The sequence below is a fragment of the Piliocolobus tephrosceles genome, chromosome 19 (genome assembly GCF_002776525.5).
Source record: "Piliocolobus tephrosceles isolate RC106 chromosome 19, ASM277652v3, whole genome shotgun sequence".
Taxonomy (NCBI): Eukaryota; Metazoa; Chordata; class Mammalia; order Primates; family Cercopithecidae; genus Piliocolobus; species Piliocolobus tephrosceles.
The window spans coordinates 22,683,868-22,704,481 of NC_045452.1; the positions used below are offsets into that span (position 1 = coordinate 22,683,868).

Genomic DNA, 20,614 nt, shown 5'->3' on the forward strand with positions numbered 1-20,614 from the left:
TGATCTGCCTGTCTCGGCCTCCCAAAGTGCTGGGATTACAGGCTTGAGTCACCGCGCCCGGCCATTGTGACCATTTTTAAGTTGCAATTCAGTGACATGAAGGATATTCACATTGTTGTGCCCACTTTTGCCACCTTTTTCCATCATTCCAAATAGAAACTGTACATAAATCATAACTTCCCATTCTTCCTCCTCCAGCCCCCAGTAACCTCTCCTTTCTCTATGAATCTACCTATTCTAGCTACTGCATAGAAATGGAATCATACAACATTTGGCTTTTTGTGACTGGCTTATTTTGTGACTAGCATAATGTTTTTAAGGTTCTTCCGTTAGAATTTCATTTTTTTTTTTTTTTTAGATAGAGTCTCGCTCTGTTGCCCAGACTAGAGTACAGTAGCATGATCACAGCTCACTGCAGTCTTGACCTCCTGGGTTCAAGTGATCTTCCCACCGTAGCCTCCCAAGTAGCTGGGACCATGGGCGCATGCCACCATGCCTGCTAATTTTTTAAAATTTCTTATAGAGATAGGGTTTATCAGTGTTGTCCAGGCTAGTCTCAAACTCCTGAGCTCAAGCAATCCGCCCACCTTTACCTCCCAAAGTGCTGGAATTATAGGTGTGAGCTGCCATGCCCAGCTTCATTCTTTTTAAAGACTGAATAATATTCCATTGTATGCATATGCCATATTTTATTTGTTCATTCATCCATTGATAAACATTTGGTTTCTTTCTATGTTTTTTTTTTTTTACTATTGTGAATAATGTTGCTGTGAACGTAAGTGTACAAATATCTTGTGTTCAAGTCTCTTTTAATTCTATTTGGTATATGCACACAACTGGAGTTGCTAGATCAAATGGTAATTTTATATTTAATATCTTGAGGGCCACCATACTGTTATCCATAGTGGCTGCACCATTTCACATTCCCACTAGCAACACACCAAGGGTTCCAATTTCTCCACTCTACACCAACATTTGTTCTGTTTTTGTGGTAATAGCCAATCCTAATGGGTGTGAAGTGGTATCTTATCGTGGTTTGGATTTGTATTTCCCTAATAATTAGTGGTATTGGGCATCTTTTTATGTACTTCCTGCCTTCCTAATGGTTTGGTTTTGTTTTTTGTTGTTTTTTACTTTCTTTTTGAGACAGTGTCTCGCTGTCACTCAGGTTGGAGTGCATGGTGAGATCATAGTTTATTGCAGCCTTGAATTCCTGGACTTAGGGGAGACTTTTGGCTCAGCCTCCTGAGTAGCTTGGATTACAGGCACATACCACCATGCCTGGCTAATTTTTTAGGTTTTTGTAGAGATGGGGTCTCACTATATTACCCAGGCTGGTATTGAACTCCTGGCCTCAAGAGATCTTCCGTCCTCAGCCTCCCAAAACACTAAGATCACAGGCATGAACCACCATGCCAAGCCTCTTAACAATTTCAATCAGCCAGGCGCGGTGGCTCAAGCCTGTAATCCCAGCACTTTGGGAGGCCGAGACGGGCAGATCACGAGATCAGGAGATCGAGACCATCCTGACTAACACAGTGAGACCCTGTCTCTCCTAAAATACAAAAAACTAGCCGGGCGAGGTAGTGGACGCCTGTAGTCCCAGCTACTTGGGAGGCTGAGGCAGGAGAATGGTGCAAACCTGGGAGGTGGAGGTTGCAGTGAGCTGAGATCCGGCCACTGCACTCCAGCCCAGGTGACAGAGCAAGACTCCATCTCAAAAAAAAAAAAAAAAAATTTCAATCAGTATGTTTCCTGCCACACCTTGACCAAGGAAGGAACTTTAGCAAAATAGCTCTGGCTAATTCTAAGCCCAGAATTAGCAGAACAGTTCACTCTGCCCCCATAACCAATAATAACTCTATTTTTTGATAAAACAGTAATCCTGAGTTGACAACAGTTAACTTCACTTCTCAATATCATATAGATAATCAAAATATATAGACAAGCAGGGCACAGTGGCTCACCCCTATAATCTCAGCACTGAGGCCAAGGTGGGAGGATCACGTGAGGCAGCAAGGATTTAGAGACCAGCCTGGCAACATGGCAAGACCTCACCTCTACAAAAAAAACTATATTTTAATTAGCCAGGCATTGTGGCATATGCCTGTAGTCCTAGTTACTCTGGAGGCTGACGCAGAGGGATCACTTTAGACCAAGAGTTTAAGGTTGCAGTGAAGTAGTACCACATCACTGCACTCCAGCCTGGGTGACAAAGCAAACCCTGTCTCTAAAAAAATGCATACATAGAATCCAAACATTTACGGTGATCAGTGAAGGGTTGGTACTGATTTAAAGAGATAGCTGAATTATCCAATTATACTTTCTTGTGTTTTTGTATGAACTGTACAGTCTTTTGGACTCCCTGATCCACGGTTTTCTGCACTTTATGGTATATATCTACTGAGTTATTAGAAATAATACTCTATCATTAATCAAGTCTAAATATTCATCAAACCAATTCTCCTCCATAGGGATAACATCCCAACAGGACTTTAATTCAGTCTCTCAATATATTTGATCATCATCATCAGTATTATACTAAATTTTATAAGCTCCTAAAATATCAATTTTACCTGACCCCATCTTACATCATGTAGCAGTACCATTGAAGCGAGAAGTCAGACAAAATTTAGCTGCTAAAGGCTTACATTAAAATAAAAATTAAGGCCAGGTGTGGTGGCTCACACCTGTAATCCCAGCACTTTGGGAGGATGAGGCAGGAGAATCACTTAAGCTCAGGAGTTCAAGACTAGCCTGGGCAACAGGGAGAGACCCCCATCTCTACAAAAAATTTTTAAAAATAGCCAGATGTTGTGGTCCCAGCTGCTTGGGAGGCTGAGGAAGGAGGATCACTTGAGCTGAGGCAGTTGAAGCTGCAATGAGATTTGATTGTGCCACTGCACTCCAGCCTGGGCAACAGAGTGAGACCCCATCTCAAAAAAGAATAATAAAAATTAAAAAAATAAAATTAACAAGACAGCTGGATGCAGTGGCTCACGCCTATACTCCCAACACTTTGGGAGGCCAAAGCGGGCAGATCACTTGAGCCCAGGAGTCCAAGACCAGCCTGGGCAACATGGTGAAACCCTGTCTCTGCAAAATACAAAAAAATTAGCTAGGCATGGTGTTACGCACCTGTAGTCCCAGCTACTCAGGAGGCTGAAGTGGGAGGATCACATGAGCCCAGGGAGGTCAAGGCTGCAGTGAGCTGAGATTGCACCACTGCACTCCAGCCTGGGTGACAGAGTGAGACCCTGTCTCAATAAAGAAAGAAATAAAAGAAGACAAAATCATGGTGTAATTATTTTGTCCCTCCCTGTGCAATTTACCTCTTCTTATATACCATATATTATTTCTCATAGGAGTCTAGATCAGAGACCATATCTCTGCTATTTCAAGATTCAAAACATCTTGAAAACAGCCAAATTTCCTTCTCGAAAAGTTACATGATTTGGCCAGATGTGGAGACTCATACCCGTAATCCCAGCACTTCGGGAGGCCAAGATGGGTGGATCACTTGAGCTCAGGAGTTTGAAACCAACCTCGGCCTCATAGTAAGACCCCATTTCTACAAAAAAATAATGTTTTAATTAGCTGGATGTGGTGGCACATGCCTGTAGTCCCAAGTACTTGGGAGGCTGACATGGAAAGATCACTTGAGCCCAGGAAGTCAAGGCTGCAGTAAGCCATGATCATGCCACTGGTTACATGGTTTAGCTGGGTGCGGTGGCTCACGCCTGTAGTCCCAGCTAGTTGGGAGGCTGAGGCAGGAGAATCGCTTGAACCTGGGAGGCGGAGGTTGCAGTGAGCAGAGATAGCGCCACTGCACTCCAGCCTGGGTGACAGAGTGAGACTTTGTCTCAAAAGAAACAAGAGAAGAGAAGAGAAGACATGACACAACCCTAGTCCTGTTTAAAGTTTGTCCAGGATCCACAAACTGCACTACAGGAAAAGAATGCTTGGCACTCAGTTGCATTGTTGGAGCTGTTAAAAAGCACCTCAACTGGTTGCATCCTTTAGTTAGAATTTCCATAGACCAGCGGGTCCGAGTCTCCCATGCATGCACAACGTGGGTTTCTGCCATGGGAATGAATCACTGGCAGTCGTGCTTGGGATCCCTTGGACTCCATTTAAATTAAGGTATCTGTAATGCAGCTTGTGTTCACATGCAAGCTTATTCCTGTTGTTGGGTTGGTTTGGGCATGTTGTCATCGTGCATGCTGTAAATTGTTAAGACCCATTTTGATAGCACTGTCTGTCATTTCAGCTTGCCACTTTTGTTCTTACTCCTGAAATAGGATGCCTTCAAGGCGCCCTATTGGCATTGGCAAATCTATTTCTTTTTCTTTTTTTTTTTTTTTTTTTTGAGATGAAATCTCCCCTCCTCCCAGCCCCTGGTAACTTTTACTTTTTCTGTGACTCTGCGTATTCTAGCTACTTCATATCAGTAGAAGCATACAGTATTTGTCTTTTTGTGACTGGCTTACTTCACTTAGTATAATGTTTTCAGAGTTCATCCATTTTGTAGCATTTATCACAGTGACATTCCTCTGTGGCTGAATGATATTCCATTGTATGTATAGACAACGTTTCCTTCATCTTTTCATCTGTCTTTGGACACTTGGGTTGTTTCCATCTTTTGGGCTATGATGACTAATGCTGGTATGTACCTGGGTTTACAAATAATTGTTCAGGTCCCTGCTTTCAGTTCTTTGGGGTATATACCCAGAAGTAGAATTGTTAGATCTGTGGTGATTCTGTGTTTAATTTTTTTTTTCTTTTTTTGAGACCGAGTCTCCATTTGTTCCCAGGCTGGAGTGCAGCAGCACCATCTTAGCTCACTGCAACCTCCATCTCCTGGGCTCATGTGATCTTCCCACCTCAGCCTCCTGATTATATGTTTAATTTTTTGAGAAACCACCATCCAGTTTTCCACAGCACATGGACCATTTTACATTTCTACCAGCAATGCACAGGGGTTCCAGTTTTTCTACATTCTTGCCAATCAATGCTTGTTATTTTCTGCCTTTTGAGTACTAGCCACCTTAACGGGTGTGAAATGACATCTCATAGTTTCTATTTGCATTTCCTTAACATGTTGAGGATATTTTCATGTGTTTATTGGTCATTTGTATATCTTATTTGGAGAAATACCAGTTCAGTTCCTTTGCCCATTTTTTAAATTGGGCTGGGTATTTTTGTTGTTGAGTTGTAGGAATTCCTTATATGTTTTTGATATTAATGCCTAATCCAATATATGGTTTGCAAATATTCTCCCATTATGAGGGTTGGCTTTTTACTATTGATGGCATCCTTTAATGCTCAAGATTTTTAAATTTTTATAAAGTCCAGTTTGTTTTTTTGTTGTTGTTAACTGTGCTTTTGATGTCATATCCAAGAAAATATTACCAAACCCAGTGTCATAAAGATACTCCCCTGTGTTTTCTTCTAAGAGTTTTATAGTTTTTTGTTTAGGTCTTTGACCCATTTTGAGTTAATATTTATATATGGTGTAAACTAAGGGTCTAACTTTATTCTTTTTCATGCCCACTTTCTTTCTTGATTTTATTTCTTTTGTAAAGTCCTAAACTTACTATCTTTTTATTATCCAGGAAGTTGGGATAAAAGATCTTAAACTGCCTTTTTACATCTTTCTGAGATCTAACAGCAAAGTCACATATGAAGTTCATGCTGGTGGATGCCTTTTATCACAGTATCAGTCATAGCCTGGGTGTTCATTTCTGTCCTCATACAACCAGAACCATACTGTCTGCATCCACAGCATTTCTGCAGCTTCAGGAGGCACTGACTGTATGACGAGGGAGAGGCAGGATAGTTGCCCATATCCAACGTATGATAGGCCCCTCCTTTCATCCATTTTAATAAACTAGGGGTTTCCCTGTGAACCATTCTCTCTCACTCAGCAGTATTCAAAATAAGAGATACTGTTCTTTGATCTAAAATTCTCAGGAACCATTTTTAACAAGAGTTCCTCAAGGTATTGCATGTAATAATCTAGAAAATGGCTCATTTTCTTCACTGAATAGCCGTTTACATCCATGTTTTTTTACCCATCACTGTCAACTTGCTGCTTGAATTATTTTAGCTGTGGTTGGTCTCAGTTGACTCATCAAAAAAAAAAAAAAAAAAGTAGTAGCCCAGTTTCTTTGGGTTGGAGCTCCATCTGTTGATCAAAAAAAGAAGCTCATCTAAAAGAGATTCTGAGCTTACTTTCAGCCAGCGCCGAAGGCACTAACCAAACTACTGAATATTTAGACCTACCAGCAATTCAGAATTCCCTCCGAATCCATTTTGCTAGCTCGTGAAGTTCAGGGTCTATCATTTCCACATTCCATGATTTCAAACATGTGCCATAGCAAACCAAGGATGAATTTTTTTAAAAATGAGTCAGTTGTGCTGGGACAGCTGGATATCCACATGCAAAAGAATGAAGTTGTGACTGGGCACGGTGGCTCACGCCTGTAATCCCAGCACTTTGAGAGGCGGAGGCGGGCAGATACGAGGTCAAGAGATAAGACCATCGTGGCCAACATGGTGAAGCCTCATCTCTACTAAAAATACAAAAATTAGCTGGACGTGGTGGTGGGCACCTGTAATCCCAGCTACTTGGGAGGCTAAGGCAGGAGAATTGCTTAAACCTGGGAGGTGGAAGTTGCAGTGAGCCAAGATCACGCTACTGCACTCCAGTCTGGTGATAGAGTGAGACTCTATCTCAAAAAAAAAAAAAAGGAATGACGTTGTACCCCTACTTCACACGTTATCTAAAAATTAATTAGCCAAGTGTGGTGGCATATGCCTGTAATCCTGAGTACTCGGGAGGCAGAGTCTCCCTTTGTTCCCAGGCTGCCGTGTGGCAATAGGAAAATCACTTGAACCCAGGCCAGGAGGCAGAGATTGCGGTGAGCCAAGATTACACCACTGCACTCCAGCCTGGGCAACAGAGCAAGACTCTATCTCACAAATTAAGTAAATAAATAAATAAAATGGATCAGTGACCTAAACTTAAGAGCTAAAATTATAAAACTATTAGGAAAAAACATAAGGGTGAATCTTCCTGACCTTGGATTTGCCAAAGGATTCTTAAGTATGATACCAAAAGTACAGGCACCAAAAGAAAAAGTAGATAAATTAGAATTTATCAATGTTTAAAACTTCTGTACGTCAAAGGACACTTTTCTCACACTGAGAAACAGCATTAGAGAAAAAAAAGGCCGGGCACGGTAACCCACGCCCGTAATCCCAGGACTTTGGGAGGCTGAGGTGGGCGGATCACCTGAGGTCAGGAGTTCCAGACCAGCCTGGGCAACATAGTAAAACCCCGTCTCTACTAAAAATACAGAAAATTAGCCAGGAATGGTGGTGAGTGCCTATAATCGTAGCTACTTGGGAGGCTGCGACAGGAGAATTGCTTGAACCTGGGAGGCGGAGGTTGCAGTGAGCCAAGATCACACCACTACCCTCCAGCCTAGGCAACAGAGCAAGACTCTGTCTCAAAAACAAAGTAGTTAATTAAACAATTTAATTTAAGAATAAATGAAAAGGCTGAGCGCAGTGGCTCACACCTGTAATCCCAACACTTTGGGAGGCCAAGGCGGGCAGATCTCTTGAGCCCAGGAGTTTGAGACCAGCCTAAGCAACATGGAAAAACCCCATCTCTATGAAAAATACAAAAATAAGTTAGCTGGGTGTGGTGGCATGCTCCTGTAGTTTCAGCTACTCACAAGACTGAGGCGGGAGGATCACTGGAGCCTGGGAGGCAGAGGCTTCAGTGAGCCGAGATCGCAGCACTGCACTTCAGCTTGGGTAACAGAGTGAGACCCTGTCTCAAAACAATAATTTTTAAAAATAATAAAAACAAAGGGACTGGGCATGGTGGCTCATACCTGTAATCCTTGCACTTTGGGAGGCCAAGGCGGGGAGATCATTTGAACTTAGGAGTTCAAGAGCCTGGGCAACATAGTGAGACCTCCTCTCTTTTTATTAAAAAAAAAAGAATTTAAAAAACTTTAAAAAAATTGTTTAAAAGGACACTATCAAAAAAGTGAAAAAACGGAGTGAGAGAAAATATTTGCAAGTCATGTATCTGATAAGGTTCTACTAGTATCTAGAATATTTAAAGAACTTTTTTTTTTTTGAGATGGAGTTTCACTCTTGTCACCCAAGCTGGAGTGCAATGGCCTGATCTTGACCCGCTACAACCTCTGCCTCCCAGGTTCAAGCAATTCTCTTGCCTCAGCCTCCAAAGTAGCTGTGAATACAGGCGTCCGCCACTACGCCTGGCTAATTTTTATATATTTAGCAGAGATGGGGTTTCTCCATGTTGGTAAGGCTGGTCTCCAACTCCCAACCTCAGGTGATCCACCACCCCCCCGCCTCAGCCTCCCAAAGTGCTGGGATTACAGGCATGAGCCACCGCGCCTGGCCTATTTAAGGAACTCTTACAGTTCAACAACAGGCCAGGTACAGTGGCTCATGCCTATAGGCCCAGCTACTTGAGAGGCGGAGCTACTCGTGCTACCACGCCTGGCTAATTTTTGTATTTTTTGTAAATACTGAGTTTCACCATGTTGCTGAGGCTGGTTTCGAACTGCTGGACTCAAGCAATCCACCCAAAAAAAGTGCTGGGACTACAGGCGTGAGCCACTGCACCCTCCTGTATGACTCTGTTTATATGAACTATCCAGAACAGGTAAACCCGTGGAGACAAAAAGCAGGGAATAGGGTGAGAGGAGAACAGAAATTAACTGCTTAATGGGTAAGGGATTTTCTTTTCTGGTGATGAAAATGTTTTGGACCTAGAGAGAGGTGGTGGTTGCAAAACATTGTGAATGTACTAAATGTCAGTAGGTTGCTCACTTTATTGGTTAATTTATATGATGTGAATTTTATCTCAGTAAAAAATCAAGAATGAATTAGTTGTCTTCTAAACATTCCTTACTTTTCCTTACTTTGTTTTGGTTTTTGTTTTGTTTTGTTTTGTTTTGAGACAGAGTCTCTCTCTGTCACCCAGGCTGGAGTGCAGTGGTGCAATCTCTGCTCACTGCAACCTCTGCCTCCAGGGTTCAAGCGATTCTCCTGCCTCAGCCTCCCAAGTAGCTGGGATTGCAGGCGCCTGCCACCACCCCTGGCTAATTTTTGTATTTTTAGCAAAGATGGGCTTTCACCATGTTGGTCAGGCTGGGTTCAGACTCCTGACCTCATGATCCGCCTGCCTCCGCCTCCCAAAGTGTTGGGATTACAGGTGTGAGCCACCGCGCCTGGCCAACATTCCTACTTCTAAGTGGCAGTTAGAGTTCAATTGTTAAAGAAGACCCAGAGACAGTGCTTACAAATACACAGTCATTACAGGAAAAAGGTTTCATAGAGCAACTGCATTAAAGTTAAAGATACGTATCACAGCCTGTGGCTGTCTCACAGCAAGGAGTCTGGAGAAGCCAGGTGCAGGCTCCTGTTTTTCTCCCTAGGTAAGGGCTTGGTGGTTCTCTCACAGACCAGGAACCAGTGATGAATGCCCAGAACACCTCAGAACCCAAGATTCTAAAATGGAATCTCACTTAGGATTTTTGATTTTGGTCACATAGGCATATCCCTGCTATGTAATAGTAAAGCCCTCTGGCGAGCTCACGGAGACCCAGTACAAAGCATTGATCTGTTATCAAGTACTGACAAAGCTAATACAAACTGCTCTGAAACTCTCTGCAACACTGTTTATCAGTATGCTGCAGGCCTTGACCTGAATCAGTGTCATACAGGACTTTAGCAAAACAGCTCAGGCTAATTTCAGACCTGCTGGAATTAAGCCTCATAGCATAATAGCACACAGACATTTGAGGCCTGCTTCTCTATATTCTACCTTTAGTCTTCCAAAGTTAAACATTCTTGTTTTCCTTAACCATTCCTTTTATTTATTTAAGATGGAGTCTTACTCTGTAGCCCAGGCTGGAGTGCAGTGGCACGATCTAGGTTCACTGCAACCTCCGCCTCCCGGGTTCAAGCAATTCTTTGCCTCAGCTTCCCGAGTAGCTGGAATTACAGGTGCCTGCCACCACGCCCGGCTAAGTTTTGTATTTTTAGTAGAGACAGAGTTTCACCATTTTGGCCAGGCAGGTCTGGAACTCCTCACCTCGTTATCCACCTGCCTCAGCCTCCCAAAGTGCTGGAATTACAGGTATGAGCCACTGCGCTCGGCCTCATATCACTGATTTTTTTTTTTTTTTTGAGACGGAGTCTCGCTCTGTCGCCCAGGCTGGAGTGCAGTGGCCGGATCTCAGCTCACTGCAAGCTCCGCCTCCCGGGTTTACGCCATTCACCTGCCTCAGCCTCCCGAGTAGCTGGGACTACAGGCGCCTGCCACCTCACCCAGCTAGTTTTTTGTATTTTTCTTTTAATAGAGACAGGGTTTCACCGTGTTAGCCAGGATGGTCTCGATCTCCTGACCTCGTGATCCGCCCGTCTCGGCCTCCCAAAGTGCTGGGATTACAGGCTTGAGCCACCACGCCTGGCCACTGATTTTTAAAATAAGGAAGCTAAGAAACGATCCATGGGACAATGTTAAGGGCTGCCTCTCCCCATCTCTCTCTCTCTCTCTCACTCACACACACACACACACACACACACACCTTTCATGAAATGGTTTGTGAAATGCTTTTTCTCTCTACTCTCCTTTCTCCATTAGCTTTACAGTGTTCATTTATGATGTGTTCTGATTATGAGCTGCAGGGTGAAATGCAAAGAAAGCCGATTTTACATATTTTAACAGTCAAAATACATTCAGGTAGCCCTTAGTGAAGTAAGAGTGTTAAATCTTTATTGGGAGTGCGGACTACGTTGTGACAAGACAATCTTAAGAAGTGCCAATCATAAAGTCTAACTCTTGATCTTTACTGGAAGGACATCAAGCATATAGTAAGGGTAGGTAGCATTTGAACTGCGTGTCATGTGTACCTGGAATGCTCTGTAAAGAAATTGACTCATAGGAGGCACATTCATTACAAAAAGAAGCAAAGCAAGATTAGGCATTTGATCACCTAGGAAGGAAGAGGAACTTTTCTAGCCTGTTGAGTCTACATAACAGTTTGAAAGAGTCACGACTGTCCTGGCACAATGGTGTGCACCTATAGTCCCAGCTACTCAGGAGGCTGAAGCAGAAGGATCGCTTGAGCCCAGGAGTTCAAGGCAGTAGTGCACCACGATTGTGCCTACGAATAGCCACTGCCCTCCAGTGTGGGCAACATAGCAAGACCCCATCTCTTTAAAAAAATTTTTTTAAGCCATGACATCAACAATTATCTATGCCAGGCAAGAAGGGTTAAAAGCAAAATTAATAAAAAGACAAATCCCTCTTTTGAGTGAGTGAAGCCACTAGGACTGCCGTATTTTTTATGTTTCATGCTAAAAATATAGTGCTAAATAAGTTATTTGTCAATATTTGTAATTGTGTGTGCAAGTGTCCCTTAATTTATTTTTTTATTTTTTTTGAGACGGAGTCTTGCTGTGGCACCCAGGCTGGAGTGCACTGTTGCAATCTCAGCTCACTGCCACCTCCATTCTCCGGGTACAAGTGATTCTCCTACCTCAGCCTCCTGAGCAGCTGGGATTACAGGTGCCCACCACTATGCCCAGCTAATTTTTTGTATTTTTAGTGGAGACAGCAGGGTTTCACCATGTTGGCCAAGCTGGTCTCAAACTCCTGCCCACAAGTGATCTACCTGCCTCAGCCTCCCAAAATGCTGGGATTACAGGCGTGAGCCAGCACACCCAGTTGTTTAATTTTTTTTTTGAAATGGAGTCTCGCTCCGTCGCCCAGGCTGGAGTGCAGCGGCATGATCTTGGCTTACTGCAACCTCCACCTCCCAGGTTCAAGCGATTCTCCTGCCTCAGCCTCCCAAGTAACTAGGACTACAGGTGCCTGCCACCACGCTTAGCTAATTTTTTTGTATTTTAGTAGAGACTGTTTCACTATGTTAGCCAGGATCATCTCAGTCTCCCAACCTTGTGATCCGCCGCCTGGGCCTCCCAAAGTGCTGGGATCACAAGCATGAGCCACCACACCCGGCCCTTTAATTGATTGTAATTGCTCATTATCCAGCAGATATTTACTGAGTACCAACTATGTGCCAGGCACTGCTGTAGGTTCTGAGGATACGTTAGTGAGTGCAATAGACTATCCACGCTCACTCTCCACAGTTACATTCTGGTGGAGGAGAGACAGTAAACAAACGACATGAAGTCATCTGGAATTAAATGCTATGAAGAAAAAGCAGTGAAGGGAGATGAAATGTGATGGAAGGTGCTAATTTAGATGGGATAGTCAGGAAGGGCCTCTATGAGGAGGAAACATTTGAGGAAAGATTTGAATCTAGAGGGAGCAAGCCATGCAAATATTCCCACCATTGCCCCACTTGCTTTTACTCTATTGGGCATTTTGGCAATGCCATTACCTCATACTAAGAAATGTTTTCATGTTTTCCTTTTTTTTAGACAGAGTCTTGCACTGTGGCCCGGGCTGGAGTGCAGTGGCGCAACCTTGGCTCACTGCAACCTCTGCCTCCTGGTTCACGTGATTCTCCTGTCCCAGCCTCCTGAGTAGCTGGGATTACAGGTGCACACCACCACATCCAGCTGATTTTTTGTATTTTTACTAGAGATGGGGTTTCCCTATGTTGGACAGACTGGATTCAAACTCTTCACCTCATGATCTGCCCGCCTCAGCCTCCCAAAGTGCTGGGATTAAAGGCGTGAGCCATCATGTCCGGCCTATTTGTTTGTTTGTTTATTTGTTTGTTTTCTTTAGAGAGATAGTGTCTCACTATATTGTCCAGGCCAGTCTCGAGCTCCTGAGCTCAAGCGATCCTCTCACCTCAGCGTCCTAAAGTGCTGGGTTACAGGTGTGAGCCACCCTAGGAGGCTGAAAAAATTAAAAATTACAAAAAATTTAAAAATTAGCTGGGCATGGTGGCGTGCACCTGTAGTCCCGGCTACTTAGGAGGCTAAGGTGGGAGGATCACTTGAGTATAGGAGTTTGAGGCTGCAGTGAGTTCTGATCACTCCATTGCACTCCAACCTACGGGATGGAGTGAGAGTCTTGTCTCAAAAAAAAAAAAAAAAATGCACACACATATGGTGTGGTTATCACAGAGAATTAATAAAAGTATTTATACTATAGGCCAGTGGTTTTCGTTGGGGAGCAGTTTTGTCCCCTGGGGAGCATTTTGGTAATGTCCTGTTGTCACAATTGGGAATGCTTCTGGCATCCTACATAGAACAGGACAGCTCTCCCACGAGGAATTTTCTGGCCCCAAATGTCAGTAGTACTAAGGTTGGGAAACCTTGATGTAGACTAGACCATTCAATCCATAATTTCATACATGGGGCTATTGAGGCATTTTGTTACGTAAATAACAAATGTGTATCTTAGTATGTGCTGCTATTACAAAGTACCTGAGATTGGATAATTTATAAGCAATAGAAATGTATTTCCTCAAAGTTCTGGAGGCTGGGAAGTCCAAGGTCAAGGTGCCAGCAGATTCAGTGTCTGGTGAAGGGACATTCCTGATAGATGACACCTTCTAGGTATCCTCATATGGCAGAAGGGACAGAAAACCAAGAGGGGCCAAACTCACTCCCCCAAGCCCCTTTATAAGGTCACTAATCCCATCTATGAGGGCAGAACCCTCAAGACTTAATCACTACCCAAAAGGCCCCACTTCTTACTATCACCCCAATGGCGATTAAATTGCATCGTGAATTTTGGAGGGGACACATTCACATCAAAGCAAAATGTTTTCCTTTCAGAAATCTATATTATTATCCCCAGTAAGTCACAACTTCAGGTTGACAAAATTGTGGGGAAAGGTGCTTTTCATTTGAGCTCCAGTATTTTGAATGTTCGAGTAAGCAACATAGAAGGAGATCATGTTCTTTTCATCCTCCTTTCTCTTTGCAGGCTTTCATAGAAACCATGTTTGCCAGTAAAGCCCCTGTGGAAGAAGGCTTTCTTTATGCTAAGGTGAGATTCAGATGGTTAGCTTCACTGTCTTGTTGGAGGTGAATATAATAAGTAATTTGATTTGCAGAAATGGTAGTGCAATTTGCTTTCATGATAGTGATGACCAGCATGTCATTGGAGAGGATTTGTTTCTGAAATATCACTGGTCATTTTTAAGTCTAAAATATACTGTATTACAATTAAAGGAAGAAAATTGCAAAGTAGAACAGATGATGATGAAGGGAAAATTTAGCAATGCGAGGTGACAAAAGTAATACTGTTTAGGTCAATGTCAAAAAGAGGCTGAGGGCTGGACGTGGAGCTCATGCCTGTAATACCAGCACTGTGGGAGGCCAAGGCAAGCGAATCATTTGAGGCCAGGAGTTCGAGACCAGCCTGGCCAACATGGCAAAACCCCATCTCTACTAAAAATACAAAAACTAGCTGGGTGTGGTAACGTATGTCTGTAATCCCAGCTAGTCAGGTGGCTGAGACACGAGAATCACTTAAACCTGGGAGGCACAGGTTGCAGTGAGCTAAGATCATGCCACTGCACTCCAGCCTGGGCAACAGAGCAAGACTGTCTCAAAAAAAAAAAAGGCTGAGGACAGGCGTGGTGGCACATGCCTGTAAAATTTGGGAGGCCGAGATGGGAGGATCACTTGAGCCCAGGAGTTCGAGATCAGCCTGGGGAACATACTGAGACCTCATCTCTACAAAAAATTTAAAAAAATTAGTTGGGCATGGTAACATAGCTGTAGTCCAGTTACTCTGGAGGCTGAGGTGGATGTATGACTTGAGCCTGGAAGATTCAGGCTATAGTGAACTATGATTGCCTCACTGCACTCCAGCCTGGGTGACAGAGCAATACCGTGTCTCAAAAAAAAAAAAAAAATAGAGGTTGAGAAAGTGCTGTAGATAGTAGCAGATACTCACCAACCTCCAGCTCCGTCCTGTATCCTAGACATAGTGAACTTAGTAGGACTGCAATTTTCCTAGCGTCCTTTTTCACTTTTCCAGAGCATTTAGATTCGTAGCTATTTGAAAGATTGGAATTAATAATTTAGACCTGTTGTTAAAAATGTAAGTCACATTTCAGTGTTTAGCTAAGTAAGAATAAACAAATAGTAACCTTACATGATTGTATTTCAAGGCTCAGCCTTCATCATAGTTTTCTGTCTTCTGGACTTAATTTGAAAATTATAAGAAATTTAGAGAACACTAAAGAAAAAAGAACAGATTTAATAATAGGGTTGAAATAACAGAATTTATGGGAATAAAAGTATACTTAACATAGATTATAGTACATGGGGTTAGAATAAAAGAAATGGACTGAAATTACAGCATAAAAGGTTTGGTTAGGTATGATGAATAGTTTTCCAGTGATGACTTAAGATAAGTACTGGTATGGAGGTATAGGCTGTTGAAGAGAGCCTGGGCTGGGGCAGCCCTAGAGAAACCCTTTGAGTCATACCTTGCTATTGTTTTTCACAGTTTGAATTTGAATGCCGGGCTCGTGGTGCAGACATCTTAGCCTATCCACCTGTGGTGGCTGGTGGTAATCGGTCAAACACTTTGCACTATGTGAAGAATAATCAACTCATCAAGGTATGTGAAATGCCCTCAGTGTTACTCCCACTAGGTCCAGATACTCTAGTAGAAAACTTGCTAACCTCATGGTCCCCTAACCTTCAGCTTTCACAAATTAGCTGACATTTTAAAAGTATTTTATTGTTTATAAATGGTTTTACAGACATTATCTCATTTTATCCTTAAATTAGCTATGTTAGAAAGGAGCAAATATTAACATGACTTTTTAATAGATGAGGAAAATGAACTTTAAAAAATAAAGCAACATAGGCCAGGTGTGGTGGCTCAGGCCTGTAATCCTAGTACTTTGAGAGGCCAAGGCAGGTGAATCACTTGAGGTCAGGAGTTCGAGACCAGCCTGGCCAAGATGGTGAAACATGTCTCTACTAAAACTACAAAAATGAGCCAGGCGTGGTGGCACGTGCTTGTAATCCCAGCTACTCTGGAGGCTGAGGCAGGAGAATTGCTTGAGCCCGGGAGGCATAAGTTGTAGTGAGCCGAGATCACACCACTGTACTCCAACGCTCCAGCCTGGGTTACGGAGCAAGACTCTGTCTCTAAATAAATAAATAAATATTTAAGTATTTAAAAACCTAAAACAACATATTAGTGCAGAGCCAAGTATTCTACTCTAAAGCCTCTGCTCATTTCGCTATAACTCTCATTCTCTAAGGACTTGCAGCAACAACAGTGAGCCAAGCAGATTTTCTGGGCAGAAAGACTTTAAGAAATCGCTATTAGCTGTGAGGGAACATATCTTCTATGATTTTCTTCCCATGTGACTATACAAGTGAAGGAATTGTGTATTCCTTTACTAAGTCCATTTCTTTACTGATTTAGTGTTCAGTAAATCCAAAAGAAAAAAATATAGGAAACTTGTAAATTATATAGCATAATTTAAAAAAACAAAAACAAAAATGAATACCCATGAACCAGGCAGTCAATTTTAGAGCTAGAACAGTAGCAATAAAGCACACCTACCCTTATGCTGTCCCATCCCACTTCCTCAAAGGTAACTGGTAACCTAAATTTTGTTTTTCCCTTGACTTTTAAGAAATAGTTGTATTACATACATAGGATTCCCCAAACAGTATTAATTAGCTACTGCTTGTTTATAAACTCTATACAAATTGTATACTCTATATGTAGTTTGGAGGGATTGTTTTTAACTCATAAATATCATAGGCTGGGTGAGGTGGCTAACATCTGTAATCCCAGCACTTTGGGAGGTCAAAGCAGGCAGATACCTTGAACGCAGGAGTTCGAGACTGGCCTGGGCAACATAGTGAAACCCTCTCTCTACAAAAAAATACAAAAATGATCCAGGCATGATGGCACATGCCTATAGTCCCAGTTACTTGGGAGGCTAAGGTGAGAAGGATCATCTGAGCCTGGGGAGTTCAAGGTTGCAGTGAGCTGTGATCACGCCACTGCACTCCAGCCTGGGCAACAGAGCAAGACCCTGTCTTCAAAAAAAAATAAAATATAGGCCAGACACAGTGGCTTATGCCTGTAATCCCAGTACTTTGGGAGGCTAAGGCAGGTAGATCACTTGAAGCCAGGAGTTCACGACCATCCTGGCCAACATGGTGAAACCCTGTCTCTAGTAAAAATACAAAAATTAGCTGGGCGTGGTGGCGCATGCCTGTAGTCCCAGCTACTCGGGAGGCTGAGGCAGGAGAATCGCTTGAACCTAGGAGGCAGAGATTGCAGTGAGCTGAGGTTGCACCACTACACTCCAGCTCTGGGCAATAGAGCAAGACTCCATCTCAAAAAAAAAAGTCAACATTTCATAAAATACATTTTATCCAGGATTTAGTTGCTTACTAGCAGAAATTTATTCCATCTTTTACCAAAAACGAAAAATCACATCCATTATTTTAAGTTGCCATTACTATATGTTATCATTTACTCATTATTCTACTGTTTGTCGAATGTTGTACTTACTTAGATATGAATAATATATACTCTGTCTTCACGGGCATAGAGAGATAATTTCAGCATAACATGACAATTAGAAAGTTAGAGATATACTCAAAGTTTTCTTCTTTCCCCACATGTATTATGATGGAGAGCAAAAGGGGAGTGGGGCCTGACACGGTGGCTCATGCCTGTAATTCCAGCACTTTGGGAGGCTGAGGCGGGCGGATCACAAGGTCAAGAGATCGATACCATCCTGGCCAACAGAGTTAGCCAGGCGTAGTGGTGTGTGCCTGTAGTCCCAGCTACTTGGAAGACTGAGGCAGGAGAATTGCTTGAACCCAGAAGGCGGAGGTTGCAGTGAGCTGAGATCACACCACTGCACTCCAGCCTGGGCGACAGAGCAAGACTTTGTCGCGAAAAAAAAAAAAAAAAAAAAAAAAGACGAAATTGATATTCCAAGGTTAAATGTTTAAGGGTGGCTGTGTTTGAATAAGGCCCAGCATACCAACGTATATAGGATTATTTTTTTCTTTTTTCATATACCAACAAAGCAAAAGCATATGGGGGTTTTTTCCTTTTAAAAAACGATAATAGTGATATTTATGATGTGCCAATGTTTATACCTAGTAATTCAATCCCAAGGAATCTGGTTCCAAAGCCTATACACTTAAACACTATGCATTGCCAACTTTCTTGAGGCAGTGTGAATTCATCTGAAAAGTTTTGTTTTGTTTTCACATGCCCCGTGTTTCAAACATCTGAAAAGTTTAGATGCTGTGTAGATAAATAGAAGAAACCAGCAATTAGTGTCCTTCAAATTAGAGCTTTAAAAAAAAAAAAAAAAAATGGCCGGGCGCGGTGGCTCAAGCCTGTAATCCCAGCACTTTGGGAGGCCCAGACGGGCGGATCACGAGGTCAGGAGATCGAGACCATCCTGGCTAACACGGTGAAACCCCGTCTCTACTAAAAAAATACAGAAATCTAGCCGGGCGAGGTGGCGGGTGCCTGTAGTCCCAGCTACTCAGGTGGCTGAGGCAGGAGAATGGCGTAAACCCGGGAGGTGGAGCTTGCAGTGAGCTGAGATCCGGCCACTGCACTCCAGCCTGGGCAATAGAGTGAGACTCCGTCTCAAAAAAAAAAAAAAAAAAAAAAAATGGACCAAGTGTGATGGCTCACGCCTGTAATCCCTGCACTTTGGGTGGCCGAGGTGGGCAGATCACCTGAGGTCAGAAGTTCTAGACCATCCTGACCAACATGGAGAAATCCAATCTCTACTAAAAATACAAAATTAGCCAGGTGGGGTGGCAAGCACCTATAATCCCAGCTGCTCAGAGGCTGAGGCAGGAGAATCACTTGAACCTGGGAAGCGGAAGTTGTGGTGAGCCAGGATCACGCCATTGCACTCCAACCTGGGCAACAAGAGTGAAACTCCATCTCAAAAAAAAAAAAAAAAAAGGCATGCTTTGGATTAGGATTACTAGAAACAACTTATAATCATGAGCTTATCCACTTTAACCTGTCTTACTTTGTTCCAGGATGGGGAAATGGTGCTTCTGGATGGAGGTTGTGAGTCTTCCTGCTATGTGAGTGACATCACACGTACCTGGCCAGTCAATGGCAGGTAGGGTTTCTACAGAGTAACATACCCCACTGCTTCTTAGGAGTATGAGTTGGAATATGGCTATATTTGGAATGAATGACTAAAGAAATACTATAGGTCCATTCCTGGTCAAGTTAGGTTGCAAAGCTCCTTATTATTTTCTAAGACTGTTGTGTTAGCCAGGTAAAAGTCCATTTTTAAAAAACTGTAATGGGCCAGGCGTGGTGGCTCATACCTGTAATCCCAACACTTTGGGAGGCCGAGGCAGGCAGATCACCTGAGATCAAGAGGTCAAGACCAGCCTGACCAAAATGGTGAAACCCTGTCTCTAGTAAAAATGCAAAAATTAGCCTGGGCATGGTACTTGGGAGGCTGAGGCAGGAGAATCACTTGAACCCAAGGGATGGAAGTTGCAGTGAGTCAAGATTGGACCGCTGCCCTCCAGCCTGGGTGACAGAGTGAGATTCCATCTCAAAAAAAAAAAAAAACTGGCCAGGCACAGTGGCTCATGCCTGTAATCCCAGCACTTTGGGAGACCGAGGCAGGCGGATCATAAGGTCCAGAGATCGAGACCATCCTGGCCACAGTAAAACCCCGTCTCTACTAAAAATACAAAAAATTAGCCAGGCGTGGTGGTGGGCGACTGTAGTTCCAACTACTTGGGAGGCTGAGGCAGGAGAATGGCGTGAACCCAGGAGGTGTAGCTTGTAGTGAGCCGAGATCGCACCACTGCACTCCAGCCTGGGCTACAGAGCAAGACTCTGTCTCAAAAAAAAAGAAAAACTATAATGGATAAATTTGATGAATAGGGCTTTTTGCCTGTGGACATTGCCCAGTGCACATAGCTTGGGCAGCAGAAAGCCACAGCCTTATCGATTTAAGATATGAAAGGATAGATTTAGGTGCTGGCAGAATAGCCAGAAAGATGAAGGAAAATCCTTGACGAGAAGGGCTCGCAGAAACTGTGAGCCCCAAAATCTGCATACAGAATATTTAAAAATCCTTGGCTGATCACTAAACTGTGTGTTCTGAGGAGGCCTCACGAGGCTCAGCAAAATACCAGCAGCTAGAAGCAGAATAAACTGAGAAGATATTTTAGTTGCTTCCCAGTGAAAACAGTTTGTAGTTTGAATCTATCCAAGTTAACAAAATTGCTAGACGTGAGAAGAAACAGGTAATTGTGACCTGTATTCAAGAAAATCTGATGATGAAATAATCCCGGCCAGGTACAGTGGCTCACGCCTGTAATTCTAGCACTTTGGGAGGCCGAGGCAGGTGGATCACTTGAAGTCAGGAGTTCAAGACCACCTGGCCAACACGTGAAACCCTGTCTCTACTAAAAATACAAAAATTAGCTGGGTGTGGTGGCGGGCGCCTGTAATCCCAGCTACTCAGGAGTCTGAGGCAGGAAGATCTCTTCAACCAGGAAGGGGGAGGTTGCAGTGAGCTGAGATTGCACCACTGCACTCCAGCTTGGGCGACAGAGTGAG

At 43.2% G+C, this 20,614-nt stretch overlaps 1 protein-coding gene across 4 annotated transcripts in view; it reads left to right on the plus strand.

The window, feature by feature from the left end:
- The window catches only part of XPNPEP3 (X-prolyl aminopeptidase 3), a 64,532-nt gene that overhangs the window by 33,088 nt on the left and 10,830 nt on the right, over positions 1 to 20,614 (plus strand). For all 4 annotated transcript variants that reach the window (XM_023221904.2, XM_023221901.3, XM_023221903.3 and 1 more), the window contains 3 exons: positions 13,970 to 14,032; positions 15,506 to 15,619; positions 19,060 to 19,145. In XM_023221904.2, coding sequence (XP_023077672.1) covers positions 13,970 to 14,032; positions 15,506 to 15,619; positions 19,060 to 19,145 — 263 coding nt within the window. The remainder of the gene's footprint in view (positions 1 to 13,969; positions 14,033 to 15,505; positions 15,620 to 19,059; positions 19,146 to 20,614) is intronic.